The 27382-nt window shown below is 34.9% G+C and overlaps 6 protein-coding genes across 7 annotated transcripts in view; 4 read left to right on the forward strand and 2 right to left on the reverse strand.

Annotated features, from left to right (window-relative positions):
• The window catches only part of LOC113501874 (arylsulfatase I), a 7335-nt gene extending 3487 nt beyond the window's left edge, over window positions 1–3848 (forward strand). The window contains exons 4-12 of the mRNA XM_026883177.1: window positions 351–488; window positions 1067–1134; window positions 1398–1551; window positions 1784–1941; window positions 2219–2367; window positions 2462–2604; window positions 2970–3120; window positions 3204–3323; window positions 3532–3848. Coding sequence (XP_026738978.1) covers window positions 351–488; window positions 1067–1134; window positions 1398–1551; window positions 1784–1941; window positions 2219–2367; window positions 2462–2604; window positions 2970–3120; window positions 3204–3323; window positions 3532–3691 — 1241 coding nt within the window. The 3' untranslated portion in view covers window positions 3692–3848. The remainder of the gene's footprint in view (window positions 1–350; window positions 489–1066; window positions 1135–1397; window positions 1552–1783; window positions 1942–2218; window positions 2368–2461; window positions 2605–2969; window positions 3121–3203; window positions 3324–3531) is intronic.
• Window positions 3849–3909: 61 nt separating this feature from the next.
• Window positions 3910–10309, reverse strand: LOC113508550 (HORMA domain-containing protein 1-like). Its single transcript, XM_026891663.1, has 9 exons — window positions 9996–10309; window positions 9364–9624; window positions 8656–8932; window positions 8066–8238; window positions 7737–7791; window positions 6743–6836; window positions 5739–5886; window positions 5042–5202; window positions 3910–4429 (listed from the first exon to the last, which is right to left on the reverse strand). The coding sequence occupies exons 1-9, from the start codon at window positions 10023–10025 to the stop codon at window positions 4012–4014; spliced, it is 1617 nt and encodes a 538-aa protein (XP_026747464.1). The 5' UTR covers window positions 10026–10309; the 3' UTR covers window positions 3910–4011.
• Window positions 10310–10448: 139 nt separating this feature from the next.
• LOC113508549 lies at window positions 10449–11106 on the forward strand. The gene is made up of 2 exons (XM_026891662.1): window positions 10449–10746; window positions 10815–11106. The coding sequence occupies exons 1-2, from the start codon at window positions 10546–10548 to the stop codon at window positions 11046–11048; spliced, it is 435 nt and encodes a 144-aa protein (XP_026747463.1). The 5' UTR covers window positions 10449–10545; the 3' UTR covers window positions 11049–11106.
• A 337-nt stretch (window positions 11107–11443) lies between these two features.
• On the forward strand, window positions 11444–20903 carry LOC113508552 (tyrosine-protein phosphatase non-receptor type 6-like). The gene is made up of 2 exons (XM_026891666.1): window positions 11444–11743; window positions 14930–20903. Exon 2 carries the CDS (start codon window positions 15031–15033, stop codon window positions 16948–16950), a length of 1920 nt encoding a protein of 639 aa, XP_026747467.1. The 5' UTR covers window positions 11444–11743; window positions 14930–15030; the 3' UTR covers window positions 16951–20903.
• A 753-nt stretch (window positions 20904–21656) lies between these two features.
• LOC113508560 (protein yippee-like 5) lies at window positions 21657–22747 on the reverse strand. Its single transcript, XM_026891675.1, has 3 exons — window positions 22546–22747; window positions 22087–22246; window positions 21657–21953 (listed from the first exon to the last, which is right to left on the reverse strand). The coding sequence occupies exons 1-3, from the start codon at window positions 22661–22663 to the stop codon at window positions 21866–21868; spliced, it is 366 nt and encodes a 121-aa protein (XP_026747476.1). The 5' UTR covers window positions 22664–22747; the 3' UTR covers window positions 21657–21865.
• Window positions 22183–27375, forward strand: LOC113508554 (TBC1 domain family member 19). Of its 2 annotated transcripts, none has more exons than XM_026891669.1 (11): window positions 22183–22279; window positions 23729–23863; window positions 24075–24249; window positions 24332–24419; window positions 24512–24572; window positions 24653–24886; window positions 25121–25258; window positions 25461–25623; window positions 26124–26233; window positions 26488–26579; window positions 26654–27375. In XM_026891669.1, exons 1-11 carry the CDS (start codon window positions 22238–22240, stop codon window positions 26907–26909), a joined length of 1494 nt encoding a protein of 497 aa, XP_026747470.1. In that variant the 5' UTR covers window positions 22183–22237; the 3' UTR covers window positions 26910–27375. The 2 variants fall into 2 exon arrangements, with proteins under 2 accessions (XP_026747470.1, XP_026747469.1); XM_026891668.1 differs by lacking the exon at window positions 22183–22279 and adding an exon at window positions 23097–23336.
• The last annotated feature ends 7 nt before the right edge of the window (window positions 27376–27382 follow it).

A 27382-nucleotide genomic window follows, 5' to 3' on the forward strand; every position in this document is an offset into this window, starting at 1 on the left:
GGGTAAATCATCTTCATAACAGGGCCCCGATTCTGCTATTTACAATGGCCGATTAATTAATGGCAATTGGATCAAATTTAAAACCTAAGCATTTTGCCAACACAATAATTGAAATTCATTGTATTGTCCGTGAGTGTTCCGCCCCATACTGAATTTTCAATTATTATTATTGTTTTGCAAAAATGTTTAGAGTAATACAAATAGTGCCAATTTAATCCAATTGCCATTGATTCAAGACCATTGTAAATAGCAGAATTGGGGCCAGATACTGCTGCTTATTAAATTGCCTGGTTACTGGTTTAGTTACACTGTTAAATGTCTCTGTTTTGCTTATCTTTAAATACGATAAGTTATGACTCTCTCCTGGACTGATGATCTTATTCTTTATTTAAGGTTTGACACTCACCTCGGCATTTGGGCGGGAAAGATCGATATGTATGACCACACAAATATGGAGACCGGTTTCTGGGGTTTTGATTTTAGAAGAGGTAAGAAAAGTTGAAATGCCATTGTCTTTGTTGTTTTGAAAAGGTTTATTTTATGGCTGTCTAATATTAGTGTCGAATTAATTTCCACTCTATATTAAAAAAGAACCCCTAGTAGGCATCCTTCACAGTATCACAGTGAAACTTATTGATAACATACCTTTATGTTGTTAAACTATGTCGAATATATGGCAGATATCATAACATGGCCCCAATTCTGCTATTTACAACGGCCGATGAAAGAATGAAATTTGGCTTAAAATGACAATTTTCGTATTCTCTAAAGCATTTTTCTACACAATAATTGTAAATTCAGTACTGGGCGGTACACTCAAGGTACAATTAACTTCCAATTATTGTATTGGCAAAATTCTTAAGAGAATCAAATCATTCATCGGCCATTGTAAAATAGCAGAATCGGAGCCCTGTACACTTAGTCACCTATAAAGGGTGACCCCCTTTCCTTCTAAAGTGGCAGATGATCGCTTATTCCGAGCCTTATCCAACTCTTTTAATGGCGCCATACAGTACTTGTTTATGAATATTGGTTTATGATGATTTTATGTTGTTTTCCAATTCAGGATACGAGGTGGCCGATGACCTATTTGGACAATACGTAACAGACATTTACACGAAAGAAGCCGTGAAGGTACGACATGCTCTATTTATGAGTATGTTTCTAAAAACTTTCTTAGTGACTTTCTAATTACATAGGAAACAGTTACTTATCTATATTAAAATTGTGGAAAACTAAAACATTGAAAATATTCCAAAATTTTGCGCTTGCTTATACGCACGCATACATTGGTTTTCTTTTCGTAAAAAAAATCTTAGAATTTAAGAAGCACAATTTTTAAAATACAGGCTCTGTAAAACACGGGTTTAATAAATATATTTTTTTATATTTATCAGTTAATAACCCGTCATAACAAAAGTGAGCCATTATTTTTGATGGTGTCCCACTCTGCCATGCATAGCGGAAACCCATCCGAGTTCATAAGGGCGCCGGACGCTGTCATCGATAAATTCAAATACATTAATGATACGCAAAGGAGAAAATATGCAGGTGAAGTAAACTAGTGTTTTTTTTTTATATATGATTATACAAAATTTAAGTTATGTCTACTGTTAGATACCATGGAATTTAATCCTCTATTCATGCCTTTAAAAACGGGACACTATTTTACCATGAAAACAAGTAATTTTATTTGCGTCCAGTGAGATATGACCCCTAGCAAGATTAATAGATAGAAAAGTACTTGATTATTAAATAAAACAATTTCATTACTTGGTTTCAGGTGTCCTTACAAAATTGGACGAGTCAATTGGTAAAGTAGTGGAGTCGCTGCAGAAGCAAGGGTTACTCAATAACACGATCATCATATTCAGCACAGACAACGGCGGGCCGGCTGCGGGGTTTAACGACAACGCTGCTTCGAACTACCCTTTGAAAGGGGTACGTATTTAGATAGACGTTTAACTATATCAACTGCGTTCTTAAATTCGATCATAAGAGTGAAAAGAAGGAATGACGTTACACTGTAAGTGTCTGTAAGCTCTTTGTCACATAAAAATCTCATTTTTAGTCAAAGTAGTAACTACTGAAATGAGTAACCTCTGAATTCAGTAACTTCGAAAGATGAATAAATATAAACATAAATTGGGAAAGTCTAAGAAGACTTGGGCTTACTGCGGCTAGCGTGTGCTACTAAAAGTTCTCTGTTATATTTTAGGTTAAAAATACGGCATGGGAAGGAGGGATTCGCGGTGCAGCATTGTTGTGGAGTCCCTTGTTAAAAATGCCTTCAAGAGTGGCAACACAGAAGTTACATATAGTGGATTGGCTGCCAACATTGTACAGGGCCGCGGGAGGCGATACCAGGTACGTAATAGTCCGAAGAATAAAGTACCGTAGTTTAGACTTCATTGTTTATATGAGCTTCAAATATAAGATAGAAGTGTTTTTGTTGCTACAGTGTATTTGAAAATATCGACGGCATAGATACGTGGGAAGCCCTGTCTGAAGATTTACCTTCACGCAGAACAGATTTAGTTCACAACATCGATGATCAGTTGGGATACGGATCTATTACTGTTGGAGAATGGAAAGTGCATAAAGGTAGGTGCTATTATTCAGATAACAGTTTATTTTAATCCATATTATAATAATTTAGCAAGGGTTAGTATGTTTGTAATTTGTCAATATGTTTTTAATCTGTTTGTCTGTTGCATCGTGGCTCCCGATTGGATTAAACGATTTCAATTTTTGTTTTTCCTTAAAGTTGAATTATGTGCAAGTGTTCTTAGACATGTGTGATAAAATTGGTCGAGCCATTTAAAGGTTGTGGGGGTGAACGATTTTATCCTTGAGGGCCTTTTACTTTTATATTTTCGATATTATAAAATATTCAAAAAACTTAACTTATGTACAAATCTACTGAGGAAAACTGTGTCAGGTATTAATTAACAAAGTATTATTTTTAGGAACAACATACAAAGGAAATTGGGATAAGTGGTATGGACCATCCGGGCGTGTGGGCAAATACGATATAGAATTAGTGTACAACAGCTATTCTGGTAACGCAATTAGAAAGATCGGTAGAATGCCTAGCAAAAACATAACTTTGGACATCAGGTACCTACTTAGAAATGAAAAAAATGGCGCATATTTTTCGGGCGAAAAGAATAACTTATAATTATGTTATTTAAAATTTTCAGAGAAGCAGCAACAATTAAATGTGATGATAGTATTCCAATCACTGCGTGCAAGCCGCTGGTGGCACCGTGTCTCTACAATGTAGATACTGATCCCTGCGAGCGAAACAACTTAGCCAACGAGTAAGTATGGTTTTCGACTTTCTATTTCCTTTCAAACTTGATCTTATCATATATTTTCACCAACACCTCCCAAATGAATATAAATGCTGGTAATTTTGGTTAATATGCGGTTAACTTGTTAAATAAAATAACACATACAAATCAGTCAACATTCACGAGGAACATTTCATAAAATTACTTGGAAATTATTTTATTTTATTATTTACAGAAAACCAGACATTCTTCAGATGATGCTGTCAGAGCTGGAGAAAGTGAATCAAACAGCTTTACCACCGAATAGCAAGGAGCCAGACCCACTCGCGAACCCTAAGTATTGGGGACGGGTGTTCACTAACTTTGGTGACTATGAGCATTTAAATGAAAAATAATTGTATTTTAAGAAGACTAGGCCAGTGCATATTAGAACATTATCTAGGACGTAGAGTCGTAAAGGATAAATTATAGGTAAATAAGTAAGATTATTATAAGATGACATTTTAGTTTGTTATAATGTAAATAAATAAATGATATTGTTATTACAAGTAAGTATATTTTTATTTAGTAACACAAATGAAAATTAGTAAGAAAGTTAAATTCATCAAAATAATAAAATAAAGTAAAAATTGAGCAACATCTCCTCAAAATAATTAAATTAACGTTTAAACATTTATTAGAATCCTTAAAAATCAAGCAACTTAGGTAAATAAAATCAGTGCGAAGCTTTAGCCCTCTTGGTCTTAACCCCGGTTCTTTTAGTCGAATTCGACTTTCTTTTCCCAGTCCTTTTGCCCAATTCTTCAACGTTGACAGGATTATGGCTTCCACTTAAAGGCAACTCATTATTTTCTCCCGGTTCGCACATGATAGCATCCATGTATTCTTTCAAAGTTTCATCTTGCACGACTTGTGCGGCTGGTGCGGGCTCTATAATCTTGCCAAGCGTTGTAGCATTTTGTAGTGTGACTTTCTCCATAGGACTAAGGACCTCTCCTACTGGGTCAGACATACTCCCTTGAGAAAGAGTTTCCGCGATCAGGCGATCAACCATGTCCGGTTCTTCTTGTTGGAAATATTTGCACATTACTTGTTCCAGTTGGTCAGGGATTATTTCACATGGCGATACCATACTGGAAGTCATAAAATGATGATAGAATTCAAGGCTTGCAAAATTTTAAATTGTAATCAACGAATGCTTGCTTATATTTATGTAAATATACTTAAATTAGTTTGGAGATCTGCTAAACAGTAAGCAATAATAAAATCGTTTCTTAATATACACCGTGATTTTTTAGTCGTCTTACAAAAGCAACCCAGTTCATGTATCCAATGAGTAGAACACGTTCATGATAAAAAAAATAGGTATTTATAAGATTTGAATAAATTTAAAATGCAATTTTTATTAAATATTATGATGCAATTCCTAGTTTTTTAGAAACACAGCTCTGTTGCGAGCGCGGTCCGAGCCTTGTAACAATGGTGAGGGGCGCGGGCGGCGGCGTTTTTATAATTTTTAAGAGTATATTTGAGATTTCTCTAGTTTAATTTTTCTTCGTACTTATTATCTTAGTTGAGGATAAAAAAAAATCGCTCCTAGGGGTATTTTACGTCGGATACATGAACTGGGCTCCTTTTGTAAGACGACTAAAAAATCACCGTGTATTATATAAAAGCATAAAAGATCTCAAACTACTAAGAGGGTGATCTACAATACTAAGGAAATAATACAAGTAGGATCTTACTCAGAATCGGATTGTCGGTTTATGATGCCGTGCGAGTGTAATAAGTTCATTAATTTTGAGGCATTCACGGGTGACATAGCAAATTTGTCCACTAGGTCTTGTGCTGCGATCCCCGAAACACGGGAGCACAGGTCTAACGTCCGACGGAATATGCACAGACACTGAAGCAAAACAAATTAAAAGATCAGAAACGTGCGTTATATAATACCTATACTTTATAAGTAGGTAAATAGTTCAAGAATGACATGACAAACTGCAAAGGTTAGCATTATACACGGAAACGTCTTTTCAGTTTTAGAATATAATTTGGGAATAGACTTGTGCGTATTTTATTGAGGTAACATTCAGTCGGGCCCTTGGTAATTTCTCGAAGACGCCCTGGATTAACATATAAGTGGAACATTTTTCTTACTTCTTCTTTTTACTATTTCTGATTAATTTCGTTGTTATGCAAGGCAGTCATTTGTTTTCCCCTGGGACACAACGGGCTTAAGTATTTTAGTGGTTTTCCTTAGTTTCATTGTACATACAGACTTAAGCAGGAGTTGCAATGATGGTCAAGTGTGGCGGGTTAAGTCCCATAAAAAGAAGTAAAATTTACTATCCTGTATTAAAGAGTATTCCAATACGATTCTAAATTGACAGGGTCCCTAGAAAGTTCAGCCAGTAGGAGTATAACTAGATAGGTGTGTGTTACCTCTCTCTTGGCGTGGTCGAGCGCGGCCAGACGCGCGTCGCCGGGCCGGGCGCCGGGCCGCGCGTCGTGGCAGGCGGCGCAGCAGTGCGGGCGCGGGCCCGCCGCGCGCAGCCCGAAGCATGCTGCGTGCTGCTGCCGCGAGCAGGTACTACACGGGTAATGACGAGTCACTGCACGCAGGCCCGGGTCTAGGGGCCAGGGGCCCAGGGGCTTCGAGGCAACAAAGGAGTGGGGGCCCGCTTGGTTCAAGTTATTTTCATTCAATGCTATTCAAAATATATCGAGCTTTTTTTGAGATTCCTACTTTGGTGGTGGGCCCCTGGTCATATTGGGCCCCTAGGCACTGGCCTAAAGTGCCTTATGGATAATACGACACTGACTGCACGGATAGCTGGGTCACAGTAGAGTTATATAGTGCTATAGTTACCGGCACGGATCTTGAACGCTGACCTTCACCTGCGCAGAAGTGATTTTGTGGGTCCCTTTTGCGGTATGAAGTGAGGCGCAAAGGGAGCTAAAGTGCAGTGATTATCCCGCAGGGCATCGCGTCATAGCCGTCATGAGGGCTTCGTTGAAATTCGCTCTTTGCTGTAGTTGCATGCAGCTCAAAGCGACGAGCACGCACAATCGATTGGCGTTTTATTTTACGGTGCACAAAGCGATCAACACTCTTTCGCCGAGCGCTCAAGATCCGTGCCGGTAACTATACCACTACAGTGGCCGAGTGGATGAGGTCACCACACCACATCCACTGTGCGCGCCGTGTCGCGGTTCGATCCCCGGGTAGGACAAGCATTCATTCATGGGCAATTGAGAATAGTGACAATTTTAATGCAATTTTTCATAGGCAATGCATCCTTAGGCAATGAGAATAGTGGAATTGGGGCCCAGGCAATTTTTTCAAAATACATTTTTAATTCAAATTTCAGGTCGTATTGCTACAATTTGGCTGGTCGTTCAAAAATTACCCTGTATTATGAATGAAATGATGTAAAACTACTTACTGACAAGTGAGAAGGTTGTCATCGTTATCTTGCCTATTGCACGGACACTGTATGCGACACTCACTGGTGTCGGACACACTTTTCAATGCTGAACCTGCCATAAAATAAATAACAATGTTCAATATATAACAAAAAAAACATAACAGCGTATATACTCATGAGATAAACAACAAATAATGTCTTCAATAATTAATAAAATGAAGTTCCAATTATTAGTTAATCTTCTAATATATAAAATTCCCGTGTCACGATGTTAGTTATCGTACTCCTCCAAAACGGCTTAACCGATTTTTACCAAATTTTTCATGCGTATTCAGTAGGTCTGAGAATAGAACAACATCTACATTTTCATACCCCTTAGTGATACCCATAATAACCATAAGTGGTCACACTAAAAAAAATATATTTTATTTTTTTGGACGAAATTGTTTGTTTAGTTTTTTTTATAATGTGTTATTAAAAATACATAAAACTAGAAATAAAATTATTCGGCAAAACAACGTTTGCTGGGTCAGCTAGTAAAAGATAAAACCGCAGGGCGGCTAGCAGCAAACTCATACTAGGTAAGTACAACAAGGCATGAAGATAATGAAATAAAAACGAGACAATTTAATAATATAAAAAAATACACAAATTCTCTGCTGACTTTTAAACCAGTTGCAAAAAGGAGGTTCTCACATATTCTGTTATACCTACTCGGTATCGTATTTTCTAGTACCCTGGGCCTGTGCCTGGGCCCCGATTCGGTGACGGTGACGGTACGGGCCGAGGCGTTCAGTACGGGGCGGAATACCAGCGACCAAAACAATGAATTTCCAATTATTGTGTTGGCAAAATGCTTAGGAGAATACGAATAGTGTCAAATTTAATCCAATTGCCATTCATTTATCGGCCATTGTTAATAGCAGAATTGGGGCCCTGGTTCCGATACTACTTTCTACACACAGTTATCACATAAAATAGTATTATTTATCATTTTTAAAAGATTACTTACTGCTTTCGAATTCGTCTCTTTCATACTGCGTCATTACAGGTGCATTTTGTGACGGCTGGAATTGTTAAGATATTATTATGTTGATACCTGATATCGAGTAAACGATTTATTACATCGTTGATAAGTGACATTACAGGTACCTACCTACAATTTTATATCTTGATATCTTAAGTAATAATTTTGTGCTCAAATACCATCAGCTGATTGTCTACAGAAGTAATATTTTTAAGGCCTTAGACGGATAGTTTTGTCACTCAAATCTCAATAACGAGAACCAATTTAATTTTAAACCTTATGTTTCGGAATATAACGATTATAGGAATACTTACTATAGCCTCATGACTGGAACCGATACTCTCTTTAATATAAGTACGAGTCGTAAGCTTATGGTACGGAGTCTCCACCCAACCTAACTTGACCGTTTCGGGCAGTGTTGGCTCAATGTGATCTTGCTCTTCCGTGGTGCTAAGAAAACCAGGCGCTTGGTAGCCTTCCGGTGCATCTGTGAGATTTATGTTAAGTAACTAATTGACAATTATTGATATTGTAAGAACAGATATGAGCCTAATTATAATATTCAACAACTGTCATATAACGTCGTCTAGACTCAAACTAAGCAAAGCTTATAGCTTATAAGCGCTATTCTGGTAGAATAGACATTTTGTTTTCCGAAAAATAAAAAATAAATAAAAAGGTAAGTAGAAACTGTAAGTACTGCTCAGAGATTTTTTTTTTCAGTGTCGGTCAAATAGTTTATTATTTATAATAATGCTTTTAAGTAACAAAGGAAAATCAGCTTTAAATCTTTAATTGTTAATTTTAGTTTTTCATAAAAAGGCAAAAAAACAATTCTAATATTTTTAATTAACTGAAGGATTTAATAGGATTTTACTAAAATCCTATTAAACATGTGTCTTACCCTCATTATAATACAGGCGCAAGCTAACATCATAGCTCTCGGGCATCTCAGTCTGGCACGCTTGCATGATCACGACGCACGCTCGTATCATATGTAAAGTCCGCTCCCGAACATTATCAAACGCATATCTCGAGGACCGTTTGCCACTCTCCCGAGTCTTAGAATGAACGTTCATTGTCACCCCCTCAGGATTATATTGGTATTCGAAAATATGATATTCAACTAAATTTTCGACTTTACATTCGCCGTCGTAGAAACAGATTACCAGTTGGTGAAGCTGGAATTAAGATGGTGATTGTGGTTATCTTACATTTAGGTACTGTTTCTTATCTACTTTAGGTATTAGACAGTTATAGGCACTAAAGCATAATAGTTTAAGAAGAAGCAAAGCTTAGGCAGACCCGAAATATTTTTTTCCACTTTGGATCTGGCTGCTCCACCCTGTAGGCTGTGTAGGTTTGGTGTTTCACAAATTCACTTCGTTTCTACTCGCGATATATTTACACGGAGTTTTGGACTAAATCTCTCCAAGATTGTTGAGAGTTTAGGCACGTATATAATAATATGTACATAACTACTTACTGTTAAACTGTAACTGTTGAAACTATTAAACTTTATCAAGCGGTAGGACTCCATTAACTATTATAATTTACAACATCGAGTATTCAAATAATTATTAGAACATAACATTTAAGACCCGATACTCACGTATTTCTTATCAAACGCTTCAAAAGCTTGCGTAAGGGCAGTACTAACGAAGTGTGCGAGCTCATCCCTACATTTCTTCTTCAAAACCCTCAGCTTTATACCTCCGAAGTTTTCAACTGTATAACTGTCTTCAGGGAACACATTCTTCAAATACGTTATGGTACTGACCGCGATCACCGTCAACTGTTTCATGAAGGTTACCGAACTTGTGTATGTTTCGGTTACTTGACGAGGAAATAACCGCACCCATTCGGCTACAGCCTGCGTACATAAAAAGTTTATAAAGATTTCTACATTTCTACAAAATAAAAGCACACATCCGTCCGGAGAAGTAAAAGAGGTACGTGGCATACGAGATGAAATCCGTGGAATGTTTCTTTTGAAAAAGGGCTCTCAGCTAAAATAGAGTTGTACCTACAGCCGGCCGATACTGTGTAGGTTACCTAATTTTTGGAGATCATAATTTTGGAAACACTTACTTAGAGAAAATAAATGATAGGATAAGATTGATACCTTTGCTCAGCTTCTTATCTTTGCCATCTTTTAATTGTACCACATGGCGCGAAAGTTAAAGTTAAGTTATAAATCACAAAGTGAATTCGAAAATATCTGTTACGTTAGAAGCTACGTACCTGTGACGTAAAAGTAGCTGTTGCCGACATTATTTTATAAAAAGTCAGTTTAAAATCTTATTTCCTAGAATTTATATCAAAATTATATCTCGTACAATTAAAAACTTCTGTCAAGGCAGTCAAATCTGGATAGTTTTCTTGCAAATCGCGCCATAATGACCGCGCGGCGCGCATGCGTAGGAATTGCGTTTTTTGGACACTTATATTTTTTTCGACAAGACGTTCGCGTTCTGCTAACGTATCCAAAATGAACAAACCAAGTGTTTACATAATTGATTTTAGTGATGTAAATTAAATAATATTTAGACAGTGGTTAGATATAGGCACTGATATTAATGGTAAGCAAAACTTTTTATTTAGAAAAATATATAACAACCTTTTTTAATAATTGTTAAAAAAAGGCTGCATGATTAAAATGTATATTCCTTTTTCAAACCTAACCGACATTTTCAGAAACAAATGACGGATTGACATGACAGTGATAACTTAAAAATAATTTTGAATACTTTATAGTGAAAACTGCAAAGGATTTTTGATAATATAAATCGATATGCTGTGCCCTGAAGCTTATCTAGTTCCAAACGAGACAGTTCCTAAAGAAGACGAAGAAACGTGCCGAAAGAAAAGTAAAAAGATACCTGCTGAAGGTACAGGAAGCTTAGAATTAAACTCGTACAAAAACCCTAAAACTTGGAAGAAGTCCATATCTAATTTCTTTCGCAATCAGCTTCGTCCAACTAAGTCTAATGATGTAAGTTGTTCCTATTCATACGGATTATTACTTTTATTCAGCGTCTTCTTATGCCCTTTATTTTTCAGGGTGACCGGCCATCGGGAAGCAAAGAACAATTTGAGGACAAAGAAATGAGTCCAGAACAAAAGTGGCAATCTTTAGGGAAAATATTTAGACGTCAAAGTTTTGAACACTGGAACAAGTCACCAAATCAGCAAGGAGAATGTTCCTCTCCAAATAAACGTTTCGCTGTGAAAAAAGTGTTGTCAAGCTACTTTGGGAAAATCCAGAAAACTGCATCGGTTACAAACAATAAATAAAAATTATGGAGTAATAAATAGTTTTATAGATAAATATAATTTTGTTCGTTTTAATTTATTATGTTGTTTAAATTTTACCCATGATTAAACATTTCCTTAATTAAACCAATTAAAGTACATGCAATATTACTCAGTGGCACCCCAGAAGTTGGTAAAACTTACAACTTTAAATTAATATTTTTGTGGCATTCTGATTTTGTCTGGTTTGAAATGAAATATTTTCTAGACAGACCTATAAAACAGAATCGATAAAATAAAAACTTGGTTACATTATATTATTTTTACTCTTATAAAATCAATACTCCATAAAAAAATATCTGTTTGTGAGGGAAAAATCACCATGCTTCCTGTTTTATTGAACAGATTTTTAAGCAATGCAGCTGGCAACACCTATTAAAAAGTTAACTGACTGACATTTGTGAGTAAGTCGAGCACGGAGTTCATTTTCTGCTTCTTTTTGTGTGAAATATTTTTTTCGACTATTACTTTCGTTTACCAATACATAATCGCGTTAATTTTTAATTTTTACATTACCTTTAGTTGATAGTTTATATGTATAAGTTTGAGTGTCCACACGCCCTTGAAAACAGTGTTTTATAAAAGTCTAGTGTCAGCATAGCAACAGCACTTCGGTACATATAATTCCTATTTTGAGGGATATCGGTCTCTGTAAGAAGATAGGGTGCCTTTTTGAGGTAAGTTTAGTGATTGACTATTACGAATATGAATGTAAATTGTGTAAAACTCTAAGAACCACGTTATATTGGAGAACCTTTGTGCATTCGTTCCGTGCGTATAGCATACATGTCATTCTTGATTCTAGTAAATACTTTTAATAATACGATTGTAGCAATAATATGGGTTATTTCTTATAATCTCTGTAAGTTTCACGTTTGAATTAGCAGTACTAACCTATGTTTTGATAACTAGGTAATTGAAAAGGTATTGTCTGTTATAATAAGTGCATTATTTGCTTTCTAATTCACGTTCTGATGTTAGGATGATGTCATATTTAACATGTAAACCTCACGATTAGGGCTATAACTTAACAAAGTTATGTATTGTTATGTACTGAGTGTTATGGTCATTATTTTGTACCCTGAATTGTTCAAAGTTTCCCACGTATTGTACACAAGCAGGCATTCATCTTACTCATTGAATTTGGAGTGTTTGTGCAACACATGTTTTCAATTACTGTACTCAGTACTGAATTGAAACAATTTTATTAAATAAATGTATGTTATAGAGCAAATGTGAAAGACTCATTTAGTTAACCTAAAAAAAATTATTTGTTAGCTTTAAATAAAAAAGCACCAAACTTATACTTGTTACTTCCTTTAATAAAAAAACTAGACTACTACTATACTATTTTATTGTAAACAACAAAAATAATAATTACTTGTTTATGTTTATTAATATTTCATTTTGGTGTGAAAATAACACACACTGATTTTACCTGTTACAATTAACATACAATTAATGTGTTTATAAACACTACCATATTCATTCTATATTGCTACTGCTAAACAAACTTTGTAAAGAGCCCAAGACACATCATTACTATTAGCCATTTTGCCTCACTTCTGTTTGAAGACCTTCTCATTTTATAGTTCTCTATTTAAGACAAATGCGGGCCCATAAAGTATCCTCATGATGTTAGGGTCTACTATAAAAATATTAATTAATTATTACTATAAAATTAAATAATCATCTAACCAACATTGGCCGCAAGAGACAATCTCAAGCAAGATCAGTATAGGTTCCAGTTATTATAGGAAAAGTCAAAAAAAAAAAGTCCTAGCTTATGCATAACTATATGGCATGCTAAAACATCTTTGACCATACCCAGAATTAAATATGAAAGCTTGTTGGCATGCATGCCTGAGAAGAGCTTATGCAGATGCTTTTGTTTCCATTATATGCATATTTTGTAGAGCATACCCTAAAAACAAAGGTAATTATCAATTTTATTTTAAAAAATAGTCGGTCTGCCTGTCCAAAGTGATTATGTACCTGGGATTCTTTACAAAAAAAGATATACATATGTAATATACATATATTATATTATCATGTATTAATAAGTTAGGTGATGAAGGTAAAAGCTCAATCTTAGGTAAAGAACAAAACATGGCAAAATATAGATATATAGAAAATAAAAACTTTTTTGACAGAAAAAAGGTTTACAAATTGTATAATACATTCAACTTTATACTACGCCGCCGAACGTTTGTTGGTATTGCATCGTGACGTACGAAAGACTTGGCCGTACTTCTGTTAGAAAAAAGCACTACATTTATTAGCAGGCATTTAAATATTATATGTGTAAAAATAGTTGCTGGAAAAAGAAAAAAAAAATCGCGTCTATTTTTCGTTTCGTAACATGTCGTCACAATAGTTGCCATAAAGTCGTTGCGTTGCCGTCGTTGTTACACCAACCATGGTTGGTACTACCTAATTGCTCGTATCATTATCACTCATTCATCGGTTTCTAACGACTTACTCACTTTCTCGTTATATTTGTGTACCGAAAATTTATTCATGACGATATTTTTTGGGGTGTGACTGTGCTGCTTATCGTACCGTGCTGTAGTTATCACAAAAGATTGTCCATTATATTAGCCAGTGAAGGAAGTTCCCTGCTCTACTTTGAAAATACTGTTGTCGTATAAGTTTTAATGTCTTTAAAGTTGCTGACTTGGAACAAAAACTATTAAGAAATGTTGGCACACAGAATAGAATACCGATAGTAAACGAATCAATCAAAGTTCAATGGTCGTACACACAAGTCAACAATGGTCTCCTTAGAAAATATGCATAATATTTACATAAATTATAACGCCATCACATTGTATACTATTTACATCTACAGGTTAAGCAGATCGCCTGATTTGCACGTCCTATTGAATCATGAATCGCACACGCAAAACCTTTACTAACTAACGTACTAAATTATGGTCTCACATATTCTTTTATTTTGAGTCACATTTCCGATAAAATCTGTTACAACCGAATACTTACTTTAAACTAATAAGTAGCCTTAAATTAAGTCAAAATGAATTATCTCGTGTAGAATTTAACTGTAAGTTTTTCAGTTTACTTTTTTATTTGACGATGTATCTGAGTATATTTTATTCCTGCCAAATACCTAGATGGTTAGTTGATGTAAAGTTCAAACCAGTGCCAAGTTTAATATCACAGATGTTGACGCAACTGCAAACCCAATTACGTAAGCAAAAGCTTCTGCGGTTAACATGACAATGGAGACAAATCATTGTTGCCCTATAAAAATACGCAATAAAACTTACACTGTTTAACCTACACTATAGAATCACTTAAGTTTTTTCCCCGTCGATTTATTTTTCCATCCCAATTTTAAATTTGTTGTAGGTATGGATAGAATGAGTATATAACAAAAAAATATTAGCGCTACATGAAATACAAATATCATGCTTTAAAAGAAGCATATTATATACAAATATGTGTTCATATAACTCGCTAAATTTATTGAAATAGAGCTTAAAAACAAGCAAGTAAAGAAAAAAATAATCAGTTTTTTATATAAAATGTTAACTTAGTAAATGTAAATATGCTTTTATTATCCTCAACAAAGTACTTTAAATAATACATAAATAAAAGCTAAAATAGCAAAACAAAAATCTTTCCTGTAAGTATCCTATAAATACGAACATGAATAGGTTTTTCTTGCATAATTATTAGGTACATTGTACAAATTACATTACGTTGAGACTTCATTATTTTAAAAAAGCCTAAAAGAACAGTTGTGTGACTAGGTATTAAAAAAAATTGTTACAAGTTTCCAAAATATTTTGTCCTACAACAGCGCATTCGATACCAGCTTAATTATTTTTCTTTGTTTACAGATGAATCATAAGAATGCATGGAGGGAAGTTAGGAAACAACACAAGTTCACACTAATTTAGAATATTGTAAGTATCGAAGTGGTGCTTTTAATTAGCGTAAGATGATCACACGAAGATGGTTCCACCCAACTCTGTCTGGGGTGGAAGCGGAAAAGATCCTAATGGAATGTGGCCACGACGGCTACTTCTTAGCGAGACCTAGCATGAGTAACAAGGGGGACTTCACTCTCTCAGTGCGGCGGGGGACCGAAGTAACGCATATAAAAATACAAAATAATGGCGAGTTTCTTGACCTCTACGGAGGTGAAAAATTTGCTACACTTTCCGAACTGGTTCAGTACTACATGGACAATCAGTGCCAATTAAGAGAGAAAAATGGCAATATCATCCGGTTAAAAACACCTCTCAATTGTGCGGACCCTACTACGGAAAGATGGTACCATGGACAGCTAACAGCAAAAGAAGCGGAACGAGTGATGCTAGAAAACGGTAAAAACGGATCGTTTCTCGTCCGGGAGTCACAGCGGCAGCCTGGGGACTTCGTGTTGTCAGTGAGGACGCGGGACAGGGTCACGCACGTTATCATAAGACGACAAGACAACAAGTACGATGTGGGTGGCGGACAACAATTCAACGATCTTGTCAGTCTTATCGAACACTACAGAAATTTTCCTATGGTTGAGACCACAGGAGAAGTGTTACGATTGATCCAACCGTTCAACGCCACGCGGATCCAAGTACGACATTTCCATACTCGTGTCAAACAACTTCAGAAAGAAAACGAAGGACCAATAGAAAGCATGGCTTACAAACAAGGCTTTTGGGAGGAATTTGAAACTTTGCAAATGATGGAGAATCTACAGTTATTTGACAGAATGGAAGGTTCGAAGCCAGAAAATATAAGAAAGAATCGGTACAAAAACATAATACCATTCGATCGTACTCGAGTAGTGCTAAAAGACATACCTCCGGACGCACCCGCGGGTTCTGATTATATAAACGCCAATTATATTCGATGTGATATGATTGATTCTACCTTAGACCTTCATGACTACCCTAACGGCATTTACGAAAACTGCTCCACTATTACTCGAGACAGTGGTGTTATATCACCAACAAAGAACAAAGAAAAGTTATCTCCTGTTCACACGAGTGTGATTGTTTGTGAAGAAAAACTAAACACAAAGGTTCAAGGAAATGGAACTAAACTAATACCCTCTTTTGAGCCATGTGTCCTTCGAACTAATCCGAATTACGTTAACACGACTATTCCGAAGTCAACGAAAGAAACGGAAAATGGTATTGTAGATCATGTCTACAATAAAATATATATCGCCACTCAAGGCTGTTTGTCGTCTACGATATATCCGTTTTGGTCGATGATATGGCAAGAAGATGTTCGTATTATTATTATGACTACTAAAGAGATAGAACGTGGTAAGAATAAGTGCGAGAGATACTGGCCAGAATTAAATAAAACTGAAGTTTTCAAGAAGTTTTCCGTTTACAATGAATTCGAATCGTCTACGCCCGATTATACCCTGAGACGTTTTGTAGTGACGAAAAAAGAGGAGTGTACCGTCAAAAGAACTATTTATCATTTCCACTTCACGGCATGGCCGGACCATGGCGTCCCCTCGGAACCGGGCAGGGTGCTGAATATATTGTTAGATGTAAATTATAGGCTACAACAGATAATGACCGGACCCGATCCTCCCGCACAAGCCGTGGTTTGCGTTCATTGTTCGGCAGGCATTGGAAGAACCGGCACCTTTATAGTAATTGATATGATTCTAGATCAAATAAGAAAAGAGGGATTCGATTGTGAAATCGATATCCACCGTACTGTACAAATGGTGCGAGATCAGCGATCTGGTATGGTGCAGAACGAAGCGCAGTACAAGTTTATTTATATGGCTGTGTTGGAGTTCATCGAGACAGAGAAGCAGAGGATCGGCTATGGCCCCGAACCAAGCCAAGACTCTCCTCGGGTAAGATCGCATCCAGTTCCTTTTTTATGAATAGCGCTAAAAGTGCAAAGAAATTTTTGACAAGAGCTTTATCCCGCAAGAAACAGTAAAAAACGCTGTTTTAGATGGCGGAAATACTTGCATCGAATATTTAAAACAGACCCATAAATGTTTTTTGATAAACATGGGCTTTATGTAATAGCACTGCTAAAAGACCTTTAAGGGAATGTTACCAAATCACCACGATTGGCAATCATTTTGGTACGCAGAATACCGTTATTGACGCACTGAAGGACGCCACTGCCCATTCTCTTCGTACTATCGTAAGTCGTTGTTTATAACATCAAAGATAAACATGGTGTTAACTATTTTTTAAGAACTAAGCGTTTCAACGTCTTTTCACATAAATGTTTTGTAATGAATTCAGAATTGTGACTACTGTTTCGTATTTTAAATATTATTTATTAGATTATTTTTATAGTTTTAATCACCAAACAGTGTACCTATTAAACTATACACCATATCATTTCAATTAATAAATTATATGAGTTCAGAATATTAAAAGAATTATAATAATATTTACAGAACAATAATTCTAATAACATTGCGTAACGGAAATTACCAATGTTGACATAATAACTTGCAAGGAATATAACATTAGTGGAGTAGGATACTATTATTAACAGTAACAAATTACATTAAGGGATTTAATATCAATGCAAATGAAGTTTAATGAATTAAAAATAAATATGTACATTATTAAAAACTTATTTTACGCACAAAAAAAAATGTATTTAACGTTCTGTATAATATTTTATTGTATTTTGTATATTGATGAATCAAAAAGAGAGAATATTTTACGTAGTTAATTTAATTGACGGCCTGAATTGTAATTTTATTTGTTTTATCCCTATTAGCATGTTTCGCTGTCGGTCCTAGCTGACGTCATTAGATGGCGTGTTTAGTCTTTAACTCTTGACGGCTTGAGCCTCAAATGCGAAGGGAGTAGAGAAGAGAATACAGTGGGTTGTCAACTCAGTATAATCCGCTGAATTCCTAAAAATATTCTAGTACAAAGCTAGTGTATCATGCATGGCATGTAATTACGATAATCTCTACTGTCGTATGGTTACAACAAATATCTTAGCGTCCAGCATAAGTTGAATGAAATCTAATCGAACATTGTTAAGTATTGAAAACTTGAGAAGTAATATTAATATTGTATTCATGTGTGAAGCTTGGGTGCGAGGCGGCACGCGTGGCACGACTCGCTTCTGTATAACCGCAAGACCTGACGAGTAGTCGGTCCTATATTAAATGAGTCGACCGTGCCCTATCGCAGCACGCTTGTAAGAAAGAAATAATAATAATTGTTGTTAATTAAAATCTATTTCATATTTTAGTTATATTAACGGCGACCTGAATAATTTATCACACTGTTGCTTTAATTTTACACTACACGAAAGTCAGGAGATTGGCTTCAACGTGATCTCGAATTGGAGTTTGAATTGAAAAGAATGTTATTTTTTATATTATGACAATTTTAGTATGTCTGCTTGTGAACTTTTATACCTACATGTCGTCACGTTTACGCAGCGCTTAACATAGAATAGTTTATACATTTTAAACGCTTTACAGACATGAACACAGTGCGAGTACCTGCTGTTTTTTACGTAGTGATAAATATGTTAAAAATTTCGGTGCCTTAATTTCCTCAACTTATGAAGATATAGATATAATTAATTGTACAGTCATTTGTAATAATACACATGTGTTTAAAAGACCTATCCGGAGGTTCTTTGCTACATAAAATATTCTGCAATAATAAATATGGTAAGCGTCGCGTAAACTATGTAAAGTGATAAAATTAAAATATTAATCGCAGCTGAAAATTATGTCTCCATATAAAGCGTACACAGGTTGCATGCACCAGGTTTCGGCTCTAGTACACAATAGCTTAAAGTATCTTTTCTCAGTCGCAAGCTTGCCTCGTCTATAAGTTACAATACGCTCTGTAAACGTCCACCATTTCAAGCGCGGCGTCATGATTTTATATTACGAACCATTGTATACTAGAGCCATTAGGTTTAGATACTTGTAGAAATATAACATATTTGCAATTTTACAGATGTTGTATTAAGATAGATTATTTTAAAAATAATTAAGTAGGTAGATGTCGAATTGACTACGAATGTAATAAAACGTACCTAGGTATGTGTTTCTCATACGCTCTCCTCAAAATCTGTGCAATCTTTTTATAATTCAGATAAAATAATAGATAGTGTGCATATTTCAAAATATTTGAACAGTCGATGTTTAGGCAGTAAGTATTTGTTTTTACACTAAACGATAACTACAAAATTATGATAGTAGGGGATTGTACTGTATAAATTAATCGCCTCGATGACAGTCGTTGATCGCTTTTAATATTAGCTTTAACTAAACGTTAATAATATAGAAATGACATAATTGACATGCATTATTTGAAAAAACAAACATGTCTGAAAATAACCAGCAAATATGTATCCGCTGTTAGTCCTTAGCTCTAGAATAACATTTGTTATTATAGTTTAACGATCAGAAATTAATTAATGGGGCTGATAAAAAGAAACTCGGCCAGCAAAAATATGTAAAAACAATTTATACGATACATTTTCCTACTAAAAAATCATACCTAATGTATAGCGAAACAATATTATATTTTTTAACTTATATTCTTGTCAAAACTTGTAATCGGAGGTGCTTTTTATGTGAAGTATTTGATGGTAATGACATGGTGCGTTATTTTTATGTTGTATTTTGTTTGTACGCGTATTTTACGTAGTACGTATGTATATGTAGTCGAATTCAAGCAGTGATAGTCATTTCGTTTGTATAAATAGTATTCGGTGTAATAATTAATGTAGGAATTAGTATGTGTATCTAGCATTAAACTAACGCTATAAGACACTTTATTTGTACAACGATTATAATATTTACGCACATTTTCTAGTAATGTATTTTTCTTATGTTAACACACATGACACGATTGCTTCTGCAATTTAGTTTCATGTTAAATCACTTATACAATTCTGGAATTCTAAAACAGAATATTAAATTTCTCGTATCGTCAAAACTTGCACCAAGTCCTTTTTTACGGTTATTAGCTTCATAATATTGCGCAAAAGGAGGGTTATGATACATTACTGCTCCAGTCTCTGTTGGTTACAAATGTATTAGTATGATTTCGGATGTGTGTTACTTATTTGAAAATAATTAATTATTATAAAAAAGCTTTCTAGTTGCTTCGATTTTTACTCTTTGCAATGGTGCCTACTGAGATAGGTTGGTGATAGACTTATGTACAGAATTAATAAGCTTTCTAATGTTACCTTATTTATGAGCTACAATTATATGTACGTTAACTCTATCCACATAATAATTCGTAGCTGAAACGCTAATTACATGATGTTTAGCGTCAAACGAACTTTAAGATATGCTCTAACAAATTTTAATTTGTAAATAAGTATTTTGCTAAATAGGTAGGTTTGTATAAACTTGTAAGAAAATAAAAGGCTAATGTTTATGTTTATGCGCGTTTACATGATCAATGACTGTTTATTACAAATGTTGGAGAAGAACAAATTTTATTGTAGGTACTATGGATCTGTATTGGCCAGCGATAAATTTTAAAATTTAAAGTCGCACAAAGATAATATCGAATCAATTGAAAACTAAATACAAATTAACTACGTCTTATATCGATGTTTTAGTGTACCTAGTGCGCGACTTTTGTTAAGACCCAATAAGGGCTTAATAAATATATAATATTGCATTATCACTGCTTGAATTTATCAGAGCTATTATATGTTGTTGGCATTTTATTTAAACTATTATTCCAATTTTAAAACTGTGCTGCAGTAATCGCATGAAGGTAAAGGAAAAAAGTTTTATCGTCTGATAAAAAATATATGTTGTGTTTTATTGTAAATTAATATTATCAATAAAATGTGATACCGACTGTGTGATCGTTTTTATCTTACTCAACACTCTTTTCAGCTGGATCGATAGAGTAGTACAACCTAGTTTGAATAGAAATCATGTTAAACCTGTCGTTTGATAAATATTGACCTAGAAAGTAAAACCGCGAGCGCGACCACGTTTTGCTTGTAACTGGTCGAAAGCAGTGCGTTATATTTCAGTTTGGTACAATATTTAAGAAGTCTTGCTTTGTCTTGATGTGACCTGATTATGTTACAATGTCGATTTACGCATACGAAAATGTTAGGCTAACATTTTGGTAGAGTAGATAAATTCTAGCAGTCTAAAAAACGTTATTTCTAGAACGTAGTCTACATTCATATCTCAAAATACACCCATTCTATATTCGCTAATATTTTATGCATGCGCGCATTAGATCGGAGACTTGATGTCTAAAGCGACGCAGTGTTGAAATGCAAACATTTGACCCTTCAGATAAACTGTTACACACAAATCCATTGTGCTGACAACTTACTGGAAACTGAAATCTAGATAAGACCAAGAAATGTAGGTACATGTATAGGTACCCATTGATGAGAATGAACAAACGCTTTTGGACAATATAGCAATAATAGCAACAATGTAACATTAAAAATTAAAGGAATATTCCTTAGTAATAGTGTGATTTTTAACCCCCAAAGATCACATAATTAAGATAGGGATAAATTTATTAGTGTAGTATAGTTAGAACCATTTGTTACTATCACATTCCCTAGGCATGTAAAAAAACAAACTACTGGTTTTAATTAAGTATTAATTTATATTGTTAAACTTAATTTTAATACAAAAATAAGAACATAAAAGTGAATTTATGATTCAGATATTTTCTTTTTGCATGAATTAAATTCTTTCAACAGCATCTGCAAAAAAAACTAGAACCGTTATACACTAACTGTTAGATTTGGCCATGGGCACTGCAAGAGAGAGTTGAGATTCAAGACATTGTCTAGTCATCATTGTTAACTTGGATTTCATCAATGCCATCACTTTCGGTGACCAGGGCTCGTTCCAAAATCACCCTGCCTTCTTTGTATCTGCAAAAATAATAAGGATAAAGTTAATTAATATTCTCTTATATGGAGGAATTTTAAAAGCAAGTAATTATTTTTCAGAAATAAATATCTTTAGTTTCATTATAAGGGTGTTAACTACTAAACAACAATTTACCTTTGATTTTCTTCCGTAGCAAACTCGTAGACCCAGCCCAGCTTCGTGCCGCAGTTCTTGCAGGAGACATCGCGCACCATGTGTCGGCCCGTCAGCATCACACGGTCCTGTACCTCCGAGTACACTAGGTTCACCACCTTATGGAACAAGAATGCTCTACCTAGAAACAAATAATGTTCGTTTATTAGTCAAGGTAAAACACTAGGACTACTCTATATAATGTATATTTTTTGCTGAGGTGAGCTAATTGGGCAAATGGATGTCTGTAAGGCGAAAATATTCTGTAACTAAATTAGTCGTATTAAATGACGCACTAACTGAGTCTGTGTGATAGAGTATGGTAAGAGTTTCTAATCTTGAAAACTTTGAATCTGTAAAGTCAAATTAATAACACCTACTCACTTTCTAAAACAACAGGGATTACGATATACAATAATAGGTCAAAGTGTTACAACTTACCCGTAGCTCCTGTAAATCGAGTACTAATTAGTTCAGAACGGTTTGTTAGATTCACATCACACGATGCACAAGAAAATAAACGGGTTCCACCAACATGATCTAGAAATATTTTACCCATTTCATCAAATCTCTTTGTTAGAAAAAAATAATCACAACAAACAATAGCAATAGATTTGACAGATCAATAATACTCAGCTGACGTATAATGACGTCTGACAGCTAGTTCAAAAACCTACTTACTTATGTTAACTTCATATCCACTTACAATAAATTGATATTAATTTTATGTTTAAGTATTAAATGTAATAATTTGCTTAAACATTCTTTACTAAAGTAAAAGGGAATAAAACACACATTTGAATGAAACAACGCAAACAAATAGCAAACTTAATAAAGAAGTATCGGCTTATATTAAATGATTTTCTTGTAATGTCTCAGAGGAAAATGTGCAATCAATTCATAGAGATAACTTTACAATTAATTAAACTCTTTCTTTACTACAAATAAGGGTATATAATCGAGACTCTTTTAACGTTCACATTCACAATGATTTATTTGTCAGTTGCCAAGCCAACAGTATCTTTTCACTTTCACATGAACTATGAATTTTATAAAAAAAAGTAAACACAGTTACGTCTGTTATTTTATTTTTACAAAATTAAAATAGAAATAATTCATGATTAGGTATTATGGAAGGCATAAAAGAAGAAGCCATACATCACACAGCGTTAAAACTAGCCGAAGAAATAAAAAATCTTTCAATATACAAATCATTCTATAGTGATGTACAGGTACGTATTTTAAACAGCTGTATAATTTGTAGTATATATCCTTTGTAGTGTTTTATGGACTATAAGAAGACATTTCAGGACAAGTGAAGCTTTTAAGTTGTCTATTACATTATATTAGGATAAAATGCGTTTAATATTGGCAGTATAAAAAATCATATCAGTAAAGAACCGGTTTCTAAACAGAAACATCTATCCATTAAATACAACTAGTAATTGATAAAATAGAAAGCATATTATTTCATTTTTTTTTAAAGACAAGGTATATGGAAATATTGAAAAACTATACCTATTAATCTTTATTTTCCCTACAACACGATATAAAAATAATCTTTGCATAACACGCAACTTGCAACTGAAGGGATACTTAATAATTTACTTTTGTGTGCTTTTAGAAATTAGTATCGTCTCCAAATGTAAAGAAAGAAGATTTCAAACAAACATTACAGCAAGCCATGAAAGAAAAGGGCCTAGACACTAAACTAAGGAATACAGTATTTCACTGGGTTAGGACACAAAGTAAACAAAATGTAAGTTTTTTTTCTATCCGTATTTAGTAAACGCTGTTAGCTCTGGAAATAATGGACGAAAGCATAAGCTGTTGGTTTTATTATTTTTATTTAATGCGGTATTATGTTTTCTGTATTGGCTTTTAAATTCTGGAAAAAACCTTTTTACGAATAGGTACATAGTTTGCTTTTTGATAGAATTTGATTTTATTAATTTTATATTATGTTACAGAAATTAGACCCACTAACATCATTAGTAAAAGCGAGTGCACAATGGGAAAAACGAATCCATAAATCATTGAATTCAATGTGCACAGATCTCGAAACATCATTAGCGAAAATAAGACCTCAAAACGAACAGGAGGAGATAGCGGAAAAATGGAATGAACTGAGTACTTATAGTTTAGGTAACATTCAACCTTATACCTAATTTAATAGAATAGAATTAAGAAGATAATCCAGGTTGGTAAAGTTCACTTTCTCTTGCAGACCTTTCAAAATACAGACCAGTATATGCGCCGAAAGACTTTTTGGAAGTATTATTAACTTTATCCGGCTATGTTCCTTATACGAGAGAGTAAGTAGTAATGTAATTACAGAATCACAAGATGAATCGAAAGCACTTTGGTAATTGTACAAACACTTATACTATTCACGTATCATTCGCAGAGACGAACCAAAATGGGAGTTTGCACATTTACCCCTCCAAGTTAAGACACTCGACCAGTTAGTAAGTAATGCTGTTTTATGACAGTTATACTAAAGAAAAATCTGCAAGAGCATGTTTCAATGTCTATTACATAATTTCAGCGAAAAGTTTTCCCGGAATGGTCAAATGGGGAACCTCTACTAGGTGTAAATCCGAATATGCCGAGTACGGTGCCAGGGTTCACTACACTCGAAGCCGAGCGCATCAGTCTCGGCGAGAGAGTGGCAGCCCTGGGCTACGCACCCGTCGTACAGGAGTATCTGAAGAAAGGAAGTCCACAGTGCCTTCGTGCTAAACTGTGGTCGCAAGTCTTAGGATCCGATGTCAAGCCCCAGGTAATGCTACAGTTAAGCCAGATACATACTTCTGTATTTTGGCTTGTTTTTGGACGCACTAGGACCATTTTGTAAATCGTAACGTGTCGACGCGGGAGTGAAAGTAAGGCGTTACCATTAGCTTCCCGCGCGTCACGACTTACCACGTTACACACGTTATAACAACCATTTATTTACCCAAATAGAAATTTTATTTAATTATTGCGGAAATCATAACACTCCTGCTCATTTCAGCATTCCACGTATTTTGCTCAACTAAAGAAGAATGTTTTGGAAGTCGATTTAATGATCGATAAGCTTATATTCAAAGACGTTCAGCTAACCGCTTCTAACGATGACCAGTATTTTGTATTCGAAGATTTATTGTACCAGGTTAGTTCATTACTTAAGTTTTTTGACAAATATTTTTGCAAGCAGTAGGTAGGTACAAATTCACGAGTCTCAAATTACGGTAAAAAGGGTGACTGGAAAAGCTAGACAAATGACTCCCAGATCCAAAATAAAGTATTGTGACAGTTTCGTATCTACTTAGTTTTGCATCGCTTGAACTTTTTTTATTGATTTGGGCCAACAGGTAATGCTATGTTTTTCGCGGGACATCGAAATAATGCAGCATCTGAAAGGCAGTATCGGTAACCCTCCCACCGTCACTATCAAAGGGAAGCAGACATCAGCCGAGAGCGTCACCGTGTTCCCGCCTAGTGGGATCATACCCTTTCACGGATTCACTATGTATGGTAAGAAAATGTTATAAAAAATGTTCTTGTACGAAACCTCTTGATCGTTTGCGCATCCAATGGAGAGCCATATACCTATTCTTCCGATAACCGTTGCGCGTATGGTGCAACTTGGATGTTTCTAACAAATCTATGGAATTCCTAGAATCTCTAGCCTTTCGTGAGCCAAACTTGGATGCCTTGCAGTACGCCATGCTACCGTCGGTAACTAAGTGGTGATATACAGCATAATAGACTAAACATTTCAAGTTTGAATGTTCGCATGACTGGCAGAACGTGTTGAAAATATTTATAGGCACTTCTTGATGGCTTTAGAAAATAAACCGAAGACAAGAACGAATAGGAATTTTCTGACCAACGCAATTCTAAATGTCTGACAAACAATCTTTATCTTTGTTTAATTTGGATGCGAGGGCTATGATCCAATAGGGAAGAGATCAAGAGATGAGATTGATACTACAAATCGAAAGGTATTTTAAAAATTGGAAATTGTTTTTCAGCGACACCATTTTGTTACCTGTACGACGACCCGGTACAACTATACTACACATTTCGAGCATTCTACATAAGATACTGGCATCGGTTGCACTATATATCAACTCATCCACAGGTACATAATAAATTGAGCACATTTTTTTTCTTTAACTCTGTCTATGGAAACCGCTTAAAATCTAAGTAATTATCGCAATTATGGAAGGGAGAGGACACACATCACCGCGTAGAGTAACTTTTCGCCAAACTACAAATACGACAGTCTGACTTTAGAGGAAGTAATAGGGCTGCTGATCTATAAAGATCTATGTAGAGCTTATTAAATTAAGTTTTGAACACAGTTCCGCTTCAATAATGTTTCAATATTTTCAGGGTATAGTCTCATTGTGCCTTTTATACGAGAGGCTGTTAGAAGCGAACGAACCTTTATTATGGATACACTTTAGGAATATCAATATCAATCCGTAAGTATAAAAAACTTAAAATATTTAATCGAAAATATACCAATTTAAATGTTAATAATTCTCTCCTTTTCTAGAATCAGAGTCGTGTTCAAATGGTTGATGCGAGCGTTCAGTGGACATCTTCCGCCAGATCAGCTATTACTTCTCTGGGATGCCATACTCGGCTACGATTGTTTAGAAATCCTACCATTATTAGCACTGTCAATACTGAGCTTCAGAAAGGAGAATATATTCCAAGTGAATACGTTGCAAAACGTCGATGCCGTACTGGCAGACCTCTCTACTATATCTGTTATACCATTGTTGCAGTTAGCGTTAATGAAAGCCTGAGAGTGATGTTTTGCGCATATGCTAAAGCAATGAAGCTCAGACGATGACCGCGTTAGGTCGCAGTTACAACCTTTCGATTTGAACTGCATTTTGTAATTAACGCATTGTGCACCGATTGCGAATTGATTCAATAAGCGCGTTAATTCAGGAGTTGTCAAAATCTGACATGTGTTGTTACGAATTAAAGCGTAACGTGACCTTGTAGCGATTGGACTTAAAGTCAAAAGGGTGAAAATGTTTGTATCATTTAATAGATGAGAATGCTAAAACATAAAAATTATTATAATTTTCGGTTATCATTATTTTCATACCTACATATCGTAATCATTTTTTTTATGAACACAATCGCTCTAGTTTCATATGCGCAGGACATTACATTCTTGTTGTTACAGCCATTGTTTTATAGTGTTTTTATATTAGTCGTTTTTTCTTAATTTTGTAGACGGAGACCTTTTTTAAATTAAAAACAAAAA

Source organism: Trichoplusia ni, chromosome 2 (genome assembly GCF_003590095.1).
Source record: "Trichoplusia ni isolate ovarian cell line Hi5 chromosome 2, tn1, whole genome shotgun sequence".
Taxonomy (NCBI): Eukaryota; Metazoa; Arthropoda; class Insecta; order Lepidoptera; family Noctuidae; genus Trichoplusia; species Trichoplusia ni.